The 14,634-nt window shown below is 38.9% G+C and overlaps 1 protein-coding gene across 2 annotated transcripts in view; it reads left to right on the forward strand.

Annotated features, from left to right (window-relative positions):
* Nucleotides 1-833: 833 nt before the first annotated feature.
* GABRA2 (gamma-aminobutyric acid type A receptor subunit alpha2) overlaps nt 834-14,634 on the forward strand; it is a 105,701-nt gene continuing 91,900 nt past the window's right edge. Inside the window, exons 1-3 of one of the 2 annotated variants that reach the window (XM_037034183.1) lie at nt 834-1,042; nt 1,990-2,067; nt 4,534-4,649. In XM_037034183.1, the coding sequence (XP_036890078.1) occupies nt 1,997-2,067; nt 4,534-4,649 (187 nt within the window). In that variant the 5' untranslated portion in view covers nt 834-1,042; nt 1,990-1,996. The remainder of the gene's footprint in view (nt 1,043-1,989; nt 2,068-4,533; nt 4,650-14,634) is intronic. The other variant, XM_037034184.1, reaches the window with a different exon arrangement.

The following is a 14,634-nucleotide window of genomic DNA, read 5'->3' on the forward strand; positions in this document are numbered from 1 at the left end:
AGGAAAGGATGCCTGTGAACAGGGATGTGGAGGGGAATTGCTGAGAGTGCGTAGGAGGTTTCCTAAGTCGTATAATTTGCAGATGGACTTTACTGACCGGCTCCAGGGAAGTCTCCAACCCTCAGAGCTTTGAGGAGAAATCGGTCCTGCTGGCAGGGAGTGTGAAGGAATGAGTGGTATATGCAGATGGCTCAGGCAATCAAAGAAACTTCCCGCTGTCTGATTCCACGAATATCGGTTGAACTTGGTCCTGTGTGGGTGTGCTGATGACAAAGTAAAGGCGTGATTAGTCTCCTCGCCCTCCAGCGGGAGCGGTACCTCTTTACCTCTGCTCCGCAGCCACGTAGCTCCGGAGCCGGGGGATGTTAAGGGCAGGCGGCAGGGCGCGGACCCGGCGAGCCAAGGGCACACAGACCCCCACCGGCAGTCCTTTAGGAACCTGTGGGCCTCCGGGGAGCCCCGGCGGGCTGCCGCTGGGAGCAGTCCGGGAGGTGCGAGGGCTCCGCTCCTCCCGCGCTGTGTGGATGCCGGGTGCAGCGCTCCAGGCGCAACGGGGCTCCCGCCGCCAGCCGGGACTGTGCAGCTGCAGGTGCCCTGGGGGCGGCTGCTTGGGCTGGGGGAGCGGGTGGGGGGTCCCTGCACATCCGAGAAACCTCGTTAGCCCTCCTCCCGGGCCTGGCTCCTCCTCCTTCTCCAGGCGTGGGGCTCGTGCCCGCTACAGCCCGCGCGCACCGCGCCTCCGCTCGCGTCCCCCACCCCGCCCGCCGGCCCGCCCGCCCGCCAACGCTTCCCCCTCCTCCTCTTCCTCCTCCCCCTCCGCCCATCACCGCCACTACGGACGCCTTCGCCTCCTTCTACTCCTGGCACTGCCGCCACCGCTCCTCGCGCTCCTCCCCGACAGCCACCAGCCCTTCGCTCCCCGCTCGCTCGGCGCTCGGCTGCTGCAGTCAGTATCTCTGGCGCTCGCGTCTCTCTCAAGTTTCCTGTCTGCTCGAGATCAGGGCAAAGGGAGGAAAACACCCAATTCTGCTGGTTGTTTCAGGTAAGGTCGCACACGTTAGTCCCAACGGGGACCCTTTCCATTTGCCCCTGGCTCCCGTGCATGCTCCTTCTCCTCCACTCTCCCCTGCTCCCTGGAAGCCCAGGAGGTTCAGGTCGCCCCCACCTCCCCAGCCCATCTAAAAAATAATTTCGGCGCCCATCCTCAGAAGCATATTTACAAGTAAAATAAGGTCCGAGACACCCGCCCGGCAGCACGTTAGCCTGGCTCTTTTTCAGTCTTCAACTTTGCACGCTGAGCTCGGCGAGCCTGCCGGCCAGGGCAGACCCGGAGGCTCGCGCTCCTGCCGGGGTTGTGGTCCTCCGCTCCGCGAACAGCTGTCAAAGGCGGCGTTTCGCAGCAGTTGAACCGAACCCGTCTGCCTCCGAGATGTGATGTTGTTAGGCAATTGTAGATGGACAGGAACGGGGATTATTACAGTTTATTTTAGAGAGAGTGAAGAAGTGAAGAGGTGAGGACTGCAGTTCACTGTAATGAAAAGAATAATAATGAAAAAAGTGGGCTGGCTGCCCCCCTTGCTTTTCTTGCCAGTGTCGCGGAGGTGGTCTTGGTTGAGGGGATGGTGGCATGAAGTGTCCATCTCTCCTCCCCCTTTTCACTCTCTCCACCAACCCACACTCTTCTCTAGCTCGTATGTCAGTTCAGGGTCCCGTGTGTTATTATTACATGTCTCTGTGTGAGCACAAAACAGTGTTTGCTGACGATGGGGCTGGGGGAAGTTACTTGCAGAGTAAAATGTGATTATTTGATAATCTGGTCACCAAAAAGGAAAAAAAAAAACAAACTTACCCAATCATCATGTTCTACACTCACTCCCCGGAATAACCTCCATAGCGTTGACTCCAATTCCCAGTCTTTTGGGTTATTTGGATGGTGGGACTGAATTTAATTTTTAGTGTATTTTGGTTTTCTTCTATGGCTTTACAAAGAGCAGCGATGAAGACGAAATTGAACATCTACAACATGCAGTTACTGCTTCTTGTTTTCTTGATGTGGGACCCAGCCAGGTGAGACATTTATGGACTCTTTTAATTCAGGTTAAAGGTGTGTTTCTTGAATGGCATCAGGGCAGGGGCGGCTTTTGACAAGCTAGAGTATTTTGAAGAACTGTTTCTAATGAAAAAAGATTGTACCAAGAAACTGAACTGTGAAGTGGCAGAGATGATAAAAAGTTCACTGCTTCTTGCTTTTAGCTGTAAGTGCAACAGTGAACAGAGACAATTAAAAAAAAATCACCAGAGAAAACAATGCCCTTCCAATGGCATATTCTTGCAAGGAATTGAGATGATTAAGTTATATGCATTTGCAGTAACACCAAAATTCAGTAAAGAAGTCAACAGTCTTCCTTTAAGCCAAATGAAAAAGCTTGAACCAAAATGATTTGTGTGCTAACTTAATTTTGTTGTTTTTTTCCCCCTTTTTAAAACCCATCTTGGCTCTTTTAGTCATAATAGAAGCCTAAATGATGTGTGAGCCTTAAACCTCTAGGTGGAGGTAGTATACAACTCCACAATCAGAAACAATAAAATAAAAGCTTGATTTATTAATCAACTTTTTAATATTATTGATTTACAGATCTTTGATTCTTAAAATGGTTAGTGTCATAAAGAATACTGATTTTAAGCATGTAACTTTTTTTGTTGCCTATGTTCTACAAACATGAAATAATTCTTACTCCTTGCAACAACTTTATCATAGTTATAGCCTTTTAATGATTTTATCAGCAATGGACATCTTTTATTTATTGATTTTAGAATATGTTTTCAAAATACCAGGAACTAAAAATACAACATTCATCAGACTGTTCATGTAACCATTCCTTTCTCTTTTTTTAGAGAGAAATGAGTCTTTATTATATCCTTATTTCCCTTTTAATTTTTCATTTCCCTGCCGGAACAATTGTCAAAGTATGAACATATTTTCTAGAACTGAGAATAAATCTCTTTAGAAAGTCTCATTTTAAGTGGAGGAAATCTTGTTTATCATCTTAATGCTGACTTTAGAAAGAAACTGTGATATGTTATTAGAAAACCACTTTTGACTGAAAATCTGTATGTGGAACTTTATGACTATTTTAGTGATTGAATTTAAAATTACCTTAAGATAACATAGAAACTGGAAGGTATGAGCTAATTTGCATAATTTTTAAATGCTTATCTTCATATTGATGTTTTAATATTTTCTCTGCTTTCAAGACAATATTTTAAGTTGGTTACCCATTTAGAATGTATCGTGACTATTTTTAGCTACTAGCTGTGTAATCATTTAAATGCAAATGGACTGTGTCAGTGATATTTTACACAATACAACTGGATCAGAATGCAGATTATACAGAATCTTATTTTAAAGGAGTGAACAAACCATGGTCAATTTACAATCAGTGAAAATCCTCAGGGCTTAACTATATCTCCCTCTATTAATTGTCTGTTCTATACTTGGCCAGTAATGCTCATGCTAGTATTTTATTCTCTTATATAAAGGATTCCCTCTCTCTCTCTCTCTCTCTCTCTTTCTCCCTTGGCTAGTAATTTAAATGTCTGAATCATTCTGGGGAAAAAGTGGCAATGAAAAGGGACTTTCTGTTTTATACATCCAGTTTCTTTTGCACCAATTTGCTGGATATCACAAAATAAGGTCCCCAGCTTTTGGGGGAGAAATAATGGAGAAAATCACTGTTTCTAACCCTCTTTCTGGTGATATTTTAAGATGACTTGTTCTGTCTGCAAATTTCTCACAAAAGTAGCTGGGCATGTGAATCCTAGGTGACCCCTGTGGCAGTCCTCCAGGTCAGTGTGGAGGGGTCTCCTCCAAGGCTCTCTGCAGCTGTGCATGTGCTGCAGACCCTTTCAGAGCCCACCTTCCCTTCTGGCACACAGCCAGCGGAGTTCCCCTGGTGTCTGTATTGCACTTGGCCGTTGGGTGGAGGTATACCCAAAGTCAGGGAATCGTCTTGGCTTGAAAGAGAAAAAGACATAAAGAGAAAAAGAAAGACATTTATGAGGAAGACAGAGACATTTAGTGCCTCCAAGGAGGCAATTTTTTTCTCCCAATTTATATTCGAATCACCGAAGATTTATTTCCGGAGATCCTTTGATTATCATAGGTTTCTAAATGCAGAATAGCATTCCACTTAGTGTCTGCATGTGATCATCTACAATCATAACATATTGTATGAAATGGGCTTTAGGAAAAAAGGGGTAGTCCACACACAATGCTAAATGGAAGATATCTGAAATAATTTTGACATTAAACTTTCTAATAATCTGGTATTTAGTATCCATTGTCCATGGCATGCTTACCCTCCCCACAGACATATTAGTATTTATAGAAATGAAAGGAAGAAAGAAAATGGGTTGCACTAATAGTTGGGGGGGCTTAAAATTCAAATCAAGAAATAAGTGCATGTTGGCACTTTCAAAACACACATATGTATATATATATATATATATCAGCTTGTAAAATTATCTGTTTAGGTTGGTGCTGGCTGGCATCCAAGAAGATGAGGCTAAAAATAACATTACCATCTTTACAAGAATTCTAGACAGACTTCTGGATGGTTACGATAATCGGCTTAGACCAGGACTGGGAGGTAAAAATAGTTTTATTTCTTTTCGAACTCTCATAAAATAATGCCTTTAGAAGTTAAGCTTAATATTTATATTTTAATATACTTTATATAGAACTGCATTGCTATATATTAAAAACCATAGATAAGAAAAGGTAAAGTATATAAAATAAACATTTTCTGTGATTCTTTTTGTACACACTAAATATGTATTTAGCATACCTTCATAAAAGCCTAGCCCTTCTGCATGAATAGTTTTTAAATTAGTTCATTTGTAAACTTAGAATATGTAAAAGGGTAACATCACTGAACAGAGATGCTTTTGTAACATCTTTGGTTTTCTTCATCACATTTTACAAATGCCTATTTTAACATCAGTACACATATGCAAAAATGAGTTACATAAATGAAAGAGTATTTGGTTGTATTTCAACACATACTCTTTTTAGGATTCTGTGCTGCATTTTATTATTATACAGCGTGTGACATTTCTACTATGTAGCACAGGTTGGCATTCTTGGAACTTTCAAAGACATTTTGGATATACATTAGCCGTAGGCCTAAATTTACTGGGCTGTGGCACAGTTTGACTTCAAATTTAAACATTCGTTTTTGACTCCGAAAAACAATCTATTTTTATTCATGAAAGTGAAGAAAATTGGGCTTGGCTAATATGTTACATTTTAATTATCCTTCAGTATAGTTGGATGATAACCTAAGGAGATCAGGTGAAAGTAGGGTAAATGTATAATTCAATAAAGGATTCTGAGTTGAAATATTATAACTCATCACTTCAAACATGAGATACCTGTCTGCATGCATGCATTGATCACGTGTGTGTTGTACTTATTAGGATGTTCAGTTCAACAATTAATTCAAAATTAATACAAACTTGTTGAATATGATATTAACCAAAGATTTTTATAGCTAGCCTGATTATTGCTAGGTTGACAATCTAGCAATAGTAAATTGCTTAAAAGGCAATGTGCCTGGATGTTTTTGTAAATATTTTCTTTGAAAAAGGCAGGTAGTTGTTAATTTTATGTACATTTAACAATAGTATGATTTGGATTATCTAGGAATCAGAAAAAGTCAGAAAAGACGCAACTTGTTTTTAAATAATATACCATTTAATAATCGCTCTTAATTTTTTACTTATTTCCTGAATAGTACCTTGAATTTTAAGAGAGAAGTGCTGGGAAAGAACAATGTTTAGAAAGATGATACATATTTTTCTCAAAAAGAACTTAATCGATTAATCTACACTTAGTTTTCTATAAGGGAAAATTGAAAGGAAAAGAATATTTCCTCAGTAATTAATATGTCTAGTGTGCACGGATATAAGGTATGACAGTCCACACTAGCATATCTGATAGCGAACTATTGCCAAACTCATGTAACACAGATATGCCTAGCATATGGCTTTCACAATGCATCACGGTGGTTTGAGAGGTACATTGTACAAAGGCAGATATTTTCCTAAGCCATAGATTGTATTATTATTTTTTAATAATTATGTACTGTCCAAAATGAAAAATATTTGAGCTAGACCTTAGATTTTGTCTCTGAGGCTTTAGGAAAAATAATTACACTGTGTTTGTTTGGTGGGTAGTAGAAACTACCTGTTGCAGGATGTGGGTTTTGCCATTTATCTCTTTTTATTTCTTTTGTAATATCTCTTACTTTCATTTTTATCTCCATTATTAGGACTCAAATATAAATCCTTGTCACCATATTGTTTGTATTAATGCAATAGATTAAATGGATATCTTGCCTAGTGTCTTTGTTCCCCCCAATTTATCTGACATCATTCATATACTAATATCAGTAGTCTTCTTTTATTCTTGCAACTCTTTCCGGTGCCACTCTCTTCTTTTGATCAGATAGCTTCGGTGGCTCCCTATTGCCTTCAGTAGAATGCAGTGAGCAGTAGTGGAAGGAATAGGAGCCTTGGAGGCTAGACGATCCAGGTTTTTTTTCGATCCATGGCTATGTTCCGTCCTACCCACACACAAAAGTGCACCTTGGCCATATAATCTCTGTTTCTTTTATTTAAAATAGCCATGATATAGCTCCCTTGATATAGCTCCCTATATCCCTATGAGGGATATAGCTTCCTCATAGGGCTGACAAGAGGATTATATAAACAAAAATGCACACAAAGTGTGTGCCACCTACTGGCAGTTCAACAAGGATCTATTCCGTCTCTCCTCCCTTAGATTTCCAAGTTGCCAGGCAAGGTTTTCTATAATTTACTTCTCTGCCTTCACTTTTTGTTTTCCCTCTCGTCCGCTGTGCACTTCAGACGCATCTATTTATTTTCTCTTGACAATCCAGTCATTTCTTCTCCCTTGGCCTTTGATCACATTATCGGCTCTCATTGGAATTATTCTTCTTTGTCCTCCCTGATCTAAATCTTACCTTTCCTATAAAGACCACCACAACATGGTCCACTTTAGCAAACATTTTTCTTAACTGAACTGAAGTGCCCAGATTCAATTTTCTCTCTGTTGCACTTCTTTACTAGTGGTTGGCTCTGTGTCGCATTTGGTACTTATTATGTGTTATCTTGGATTTTTTATTGTCTTTTTTATGTGTTTCTTGTTACTCTAACTCGATTGCAAGCTCACTGAAGCAAGATATTGTGTCATAAATTTTGTGTGCTCTTAGCAACTAGTGATTTGCATATTGTGGGCATAAAATAAATGTTGATGGCTTGATTAACTTTTCTATAACCACTTAATCATCTGTAAAGTGGAGCTACTCATATCTGGCTGTCCATGTTGAAATGATATGTTGAGCATCATGCTGAAGATTTGTAGTGTTGCTTAGTGAAGGGACCTAACTTTAGAGTGAGGGTTTAGGTAAAATCCTGGTTCTGGGGCTGACTAGTCCTATAACCTTTGAGTACTAGCCCCTCTAGGTCCACATTTGTCCTGTATAACATGGGATCACTAACAGTAATGTTCTTAAAGTGTTGATGAATTAAATACAGTGATATATGCAAATTAGCACAGTGACTAGATATCACAGAGTTACTAAATAGCAATAACTAAAAGACTAAGTGTACTGTTGTAAATTTAAATTATTATTATGGTTACCTCTGCATTTAAAGGTCTTAGCCTGGATGTTCATGTCATTTCAAATAGAAAGTTCAGGGAAATTACTTGTTTCATTATGTCTGAGAAATTTATAAGGTGAAAATTGGTTTGATTCAATTTAAATATATCAAAGTAAACATCTCTATTGATGAATAATTTGAATAATTAATGTCAATTATTATTTTCTTTCCTTTGTGACTTTAATATAAATAAGTACATAGGAAAGATCAATCAGTTTTGGACAACAAGTTAGAAAAATAGTTTATTTCACCTAGTTCTGCCACTTATTGTGTTTTGTCTAATCCTAGACAAGTTACTTAGAGATCCTGAGATTTGGTATTTTCTTTGGAAAAATTGAAATAATTCTATTTTATTCTGAGAGAAGTGGTCTAAATTGGGATTCATACCTATAACAAAGGTGAAACAGTATATTGGATGATAAAATTTTAAGACATTTAACAGTAGATCTTCTTTAAAATTATAGTAAGATCATGCCAAACCAACTGCTTAAATGGTTTGTACTTCTCAAAGGCTCAAACCCTGCAGTGGTTCGCACTTCATTCTGAACAAAGCCCAGACTGCCTACAGTGGCCGCCAGTGCCCAGCGTGGTGGTCCGCCTCTCTGTGCTTCCTCTGACCTCACCCCACACAACTCTCCTTCTTGCTAATGCAGTTGCAGTCACACTGCCTTCTTCCTGTTCTTTGAACTCACTAGGACACTCCTTGGAGCCTTTTCCCTGGATATCCATTGATCTCACCTTCTCAATGAAGCCTACCAAATAAATACAAAATAATTTATAGCTTTATTAATGTTATGTCAATGTCTTATTTTTTGTCTCTTTTCTAGAACATAGGCTTGTTGGAGTCAGGGATTTTAGCCAGGGATTGTTGTTTGTTCCCCAGCATTGAGAATAGTGATGGGTACATGGCAGGCACTCAAATATTTCTTGAATAAACTTTAATTTTATTTATTGTATTTTATTTTATTGTAGAGTTCTACCAGGAAAAGAATCAACTATAGAAGTTATTCTTAAAATAAATGGAACAATTGTCATTTAATTACCACATTAAAATTTCACTGTTAATATCAACATATTTAAGGCTGAGTTCTTGGTGAATTGGAATAATTATTACACCAACTACTCAAACTCTTTCTTAAGATTTTATTCATTTTATTTTAGACAGAGGGGAAGGGAGGGAGAGAGGGGAAGAAACATCAATGTGTGGCTGTCTCTTGCACATCCCCTGGTGGGGACCTGGCCTGCAACCCAGGCACATGCCCTTACTGGGAATTTAATTCCCTTACTGGGAATTAAACCGGTGACCCTTTGGTTCTCAGGCTCGTGGTCAATCCACTGAGCCACACCAGACAGGATCATTTACTCAAACTGTTGATTTAATGTTAGATGTAATTAAATGAATTAACTGTGATTTTGGGTGATTCATTTATCCCAACTGTGACTTAATTTTCTCATCTGTGAAATGAAAGAAGTTCTACTTATTTGGTTTATATCTTGCAAGGATATTGTGGGCTTAAGTAAATTAAAAGTCTTCAGAATGTATAGTGTGACATAACACTTATAAGTATTAGTATTGTTGGGAATAGCAGGGAAGGGTTCTTCAAGGAGAACATCATCTTAAGAGGTAGTATCCTTTAAAATCATGGCCAGACAATATTGAGATCTCTTGTGCATTTGTAGGTTTACTTCCTCGTGAGCTTGGAAGCCTGACATGGGTCTCCCTTGATACCTTATCTGCCAAGACCACAAATTCAGATCAGCTAGAATTAGTAATTGAATCAATTTTTCTTTTTGTCTTCATTTAGTCATTGAAGCTAACAATTCCTAGCATAAGCCTTTGATTTTTATATTCAATAAGAGGTTTCCAATGGGTAACTGAATAAAGGTAGCAACATTTACTTTTTGGACCAATTTTATGGGGTCATTGGAAAAATGAATGTGTAGACAGGTCTTGTATATTTTGACAGCTAATATCCATGATGCAAAACAGTGACAACTATTGGAAATGACAAGCCTTGGTATCTAAATTATAGATTTAATCTGGAAAATCTAGATTGAGTACCATGTTTAATTGCATTTCAAAAAGCTGTTTTGAGGAGATTGTCTAGATAGATTTCCCTTCCCAGCTCTCTTGTCATATACTCTGAAAACCTTGAAGAATTTTTCAGCTTAAGGCCATGAAAAACATGATGTAAGATCATAGATTTAGTGGCTGAAGGTGAGTTTCTAACTTCACTGTTGAATATTTATCCCCAGGCTAAAGGGAGAATGTAATAACATGTTCTATGAATTTTACTCTCTCAAATTTATAAAAATAAAATATAGGCTATTCAGTAGGCAAAATACTGTAGACAAATCTTATCTCTCCCAGAACTTTTGAGACAGTCTTACCTGTAAATAATGTCTTTTTACTCTATTAAGTAATGATGAAGATCAAAGCCTCGGGATACCAACATCTTTGGATTTAAATTTGCATCATAGGGGTGCCAGAAGGAGAGGAGAAAGAACAAGAAATTGAAAATCTATATGAAAAAATAATAAAAGAAAACTCCTCTAATTTGGTGAAAGAAATAGTACCTAAGTTCAGGAAGCACAGAGTCCCAAACAAGATGGATGCAAAGAGGCCCACTTCAAAACACATCATAATTAAAAAGCCGAAGTTTAAAGATAAAAAGAGAATCTTAAAAGCAGCTAGAGAAAAGCAGATAGTTATCTACAAAGGAGTTCCCATAAGATTGTCAGCTGATTTCTCAAAAGAACCTGCAGGCAAAAGGGGCTGGCAAGAAATATTCAAAGTCAGGAAAAGTGGGGGTCTGTGGTCAGGCTTGCGCTACCCAGCAAAGATATCATTTATAATCAAAGGGCAGATAAAGAGCTTCCTAGACAAGAAAAAACTAAAAGAGTTCATCATCAGCAAGCCATTACTATATGAAATGTTAAAGGGGCTTATTTAAAAAAAATAAGAAGAAAACTATGAATAAAATGACAATAAATACATATCTATCAACAGTTGAATCTNGGGGCTGGCAAGAAATATTCAAAGTCAGGAAAAGTGGGGGTCTGTGGTCAGGCTTGCGCTACCCAGCAAAGATATCATTTATAATCAAAGGGCAGATGAAGAGCTTCCTAGACAAGAAAAAACTAAAAGAGTTCATCATCAGCAAGCCATTACTATATGAAATGTTAAAGGGGCTTATTTAAAAAAATAAGAAGAAAACTATGAATAAAATGACAATAAATACATATCTATCAACAGTTGAATCTAAAAAACTAAGCAAACAAGAAGAACAGAGACAGAATCATAGATACAGAATCAATCGTAGTTGCCAGATGGGAAGGGGGTGTGGGGGAAATGAGTGAAGACCTGAGGAGATTAAGAAGTACAAATAGGTAGTTACAGAATAGCCATGGGGGATGTACAGTATAGAAAATGGAGCAGCCAAAGAATAGACAGGGCGGGGGGGAGGGCAAGAATAGTAGGGGAAATATAGAATCTAAAGAACTCGAGACACATGGACATAAACTAAAGGTGGGGGGATGGTGGGGGGGGTGTGCAGGGTGGAAGGGAATGAAGGGGGGAATTAGAACAACTGTAATGGCATAATCAATAACATGTAATTAAAAATAACATCATTTTACTCTATAAATTAATGATGAAGATCAGTGCATCTGGATAGCAGCACCATTGGATTTGAATTCTATTGCCACCATAGATTAACCACAAAACTGTTAGCATGTCACTCAATGTCTCCTTGCTTTTGTTTCTTCATTTACACAATGAGGGTAAAAGTATGTGACTTCGGGGTTTTCTGGGATTTGATTTTTTTTTTAGATTCTTTTTTTTTGTTGTTAGATTTTTTATTTATTTATCTTTAGAGGGGAAGGGAAGGAGAGAGGAAGAGAAATATCAATGTGTGGTTGCCTCTCATGAGTCCCCTGCTGGGAACTGGCCTGCAACCCAGGCATGTGCCCTGACTGGGAATCGAACCGTGATCCTGTGGTTCACAGGCCCGTGCTCAATCCACTGAGCTACACCAGCCAGGGATGGGATTTGATATTTTTAATCAAAGTCCTTTGGACAGTTTTTGACATGTGGGCTAAGACTTCAATTCATACTGATATTATTTCTGTTTTTGTTGGTCCTGCTATACTTCTACTATGAATGCAATAGACAGCATCACCCAATGAATGGTTCCCTTATATTGTAACAGCTGCAGCTTATAAAAAATGATAAAATTGTAGTGCATATAACCTACGTTTAAACAATTTGTATCTTAAACGACCAATTTCATTGTGCCAGCGCATCTTTGTATATGTATGGAATCTCTGGAAGCAAAAACTATCACAAAAGAAATATGACATTTTTTTACTTTTTTATAATTATTATCGTGACATATAACCATTGAGCATCATTGATTCATAATAATGAATTTACCTATAGGAACAAAGTTATATTTATAGAGAAAAAGCTTACTATTAATGTCTGACATCAGTGATGGTTTTAGAGATGTAAAATTGAAAGAAGCATATCTACTAACCTAACCTGGGATGTGCTGGGTCCCAAATGGCAAACTCTGGGTCTCGCGACTACAGGGTGTATGCTTGATGTTTGATGATCATTTGAGATGAGGTGTGGTGGAGGCTTCAGGAGGGCGACAACACACTGCGAGTGTGCTGGAAATCTCTGAAAAGAATTGGAAGAGAGAGAAGGGGAGAGTGGGTTGCAGGGCGAGGGGAAAGGAAGAGATTAGGTTGTCCGGAAGTTCTAGTCTCAGATGGAGCGACCATCAACTCCAGGGACTGGGAACTCTGCTTTCTTGGAAATTGGTGATATTTGGAATTATCCTTCTCATTCAGCAGCTGTGGTTGGGGCTGATGCTCTCCCAGAGGCAGGAGGCAGCGAGAAACGGGTCTGTCTTTCCTTCTGGCTTAGATTCCTGGGGTTCTCTAAACGTTAGAGTCTAAAGTGTCCATAGGAAGATGATTTGTAGAATAAGCCTTGGGCATCAGAAAATTTCAGCGATTTTGTCACTTTCTACCACCAGATCTTCTCCAGTCACCTGAGTTTGCCTAAAGGTCACGGAGAACACTGCATTTGATTGTGTCATGAGTGAGAAAATGGAAATGAGTTAGGGTGGTTTCACACAACGGTGTAAATAGCTTTCACAAGATGTGTAAATGAACAGTATGAAGTCATTTGTCATTTCTTATTCTTTTAAAATTACTTTGTGGAAAGCACAGAACATAGAAAGCAGAAAGCTGTTGGCTGCCTGAATTGAGATGCCCCTGGGGTGGCTTTAAAGTCAGTTCCTTCAAGCCCGGCCCGCTGTTGTTTGGCACAGAAATCACCTGGGCTTCATCACAGTGCATACGAGGTTAAAAAGACATGGTAACACTATGTACATAGTTTTGGATTCTTCCTAATATTTCAAGGCAAGACTAAAGACCATCTTAGCCTTCCTATACACCCTCACTCATGCTGTATGTTGCCTGTCAGAATAATACTAAGGCAGGCTTCTTCAGAAATGATTAGAGTGAGGCAAGTTTGCATAACTTTTTCTCAGTTTGTTGTTTTAACTAGATATATAGCTTGTGATTATTTCAAAGGACAGGCAGACCGAGTGCACAGAAGGAATAATATAGGTTACATCGCATGGTAGAACTTATAGTCCCACATAGCATCTGTCCAGCCAAATGACATCACTGTACAGGTGACATCATTAACTTGCGTGGCCCAGAGACACTACCTGTGTTTTAAAGATCTAACTAAAACTAGGCTCTGTTTTTCCCTTAAAACATTTCTGATGAACAGCAGTTTGTTCTCTCAGCCCTTGCTACTAGAAAGGTGTTGCCTTCAGTCATAATTTTGGAGAATTGTTATTTTTGCTTTTTTAGGCACAAGTGTGTCTCACCTGCCGTATTGTTTGCCTTCCAGCATTTAAACTCTGGTGCAACCAACATCTTTCTTTTTCTCTTTTTAAAAACACAATGGATAAATTTATAAATTTTTATGAATTTGAGAGAGTAAAATTCATGCCATAGGCATGACCAATCCGTTTGTTTTATTATTACTATTACTATTACTATTATTGCTACTACTCAACACATTGTAGAAATCTATGTTAGTGGTGGAGATGTCCAGGTAAACAGGTTGGTAGTCCAGCAGTTCATTACTTTTCAATGTATTAAAATTGGAATGAGTTAGGTGCAACTATTCTTGCACTCTGTTCCCTAACACGTCTGTACTGAAGGCTTCTGATGTGCCAGGCATTCTGCAGGATATAAAGATATAAAAGTGTAGTGTTGGTTTCCTAGGGATGAAGTCCCTTGGAGGACAGATAAGGTAGGTACATTAAAATTCCTAATATAAATTAAAACACTAGAACACATTGTCCCATTATAAGAACATACTATTGAAGTTTAGAGAAGAAATCACTCTTACTTGCACCATATATATAGTTCTGTACCTATAATCATACTTCATTCATTAAACTGTTTCTTACTAAGGGCCAAGGATCTGCTAGGTCTTATTTTAAGTGCTGGAATTTCTATGATGAATAAGAACCAGTCTTTGCAGAAATTTGTATCACACCAGATTTTGCTCTTTTGCCTTTGAGTATACTAGATTTTGGCTTCTTTTTTTTCTTCTTTAATTGAGAATACTCTTCAATTACCTTATATTTCTTTTATTGAACAGTAAGCCTTCTCTCAGAAAGGGAAAAGTTATTTCTGGTGTATTTACGGCCAGGCTGAGAGTTGTGATAGCTACAGAAGTACTAGCAATCAGAGAGCATGTCTTCCCATCTGTCGAAGGGGTGGCTGTTGAGCATTCCCAGAGGTAATAAGTGAGTGTTGATTCCAGCTGAAACTTCTGCAAACGCCTCAGTT

Source organism: Sturnira hondurensis, unplaced genomic scaffold, assembly GCF_014824575.4.
Source record: "Sturnira hondurensis isolate 20B ecotype Veracruz unplaced genomic scaffold, ASM1482457v3 Scaffold0022017, whole genome shotgun sequence".
Classification (NCBI taxonomy): domain Eukaryota; kingdom Metazoa; phylum Chordata; class Mammalia; order Chiroptera; family Phyllostomidae; genus Sturnira; species Sturnira hondurensis.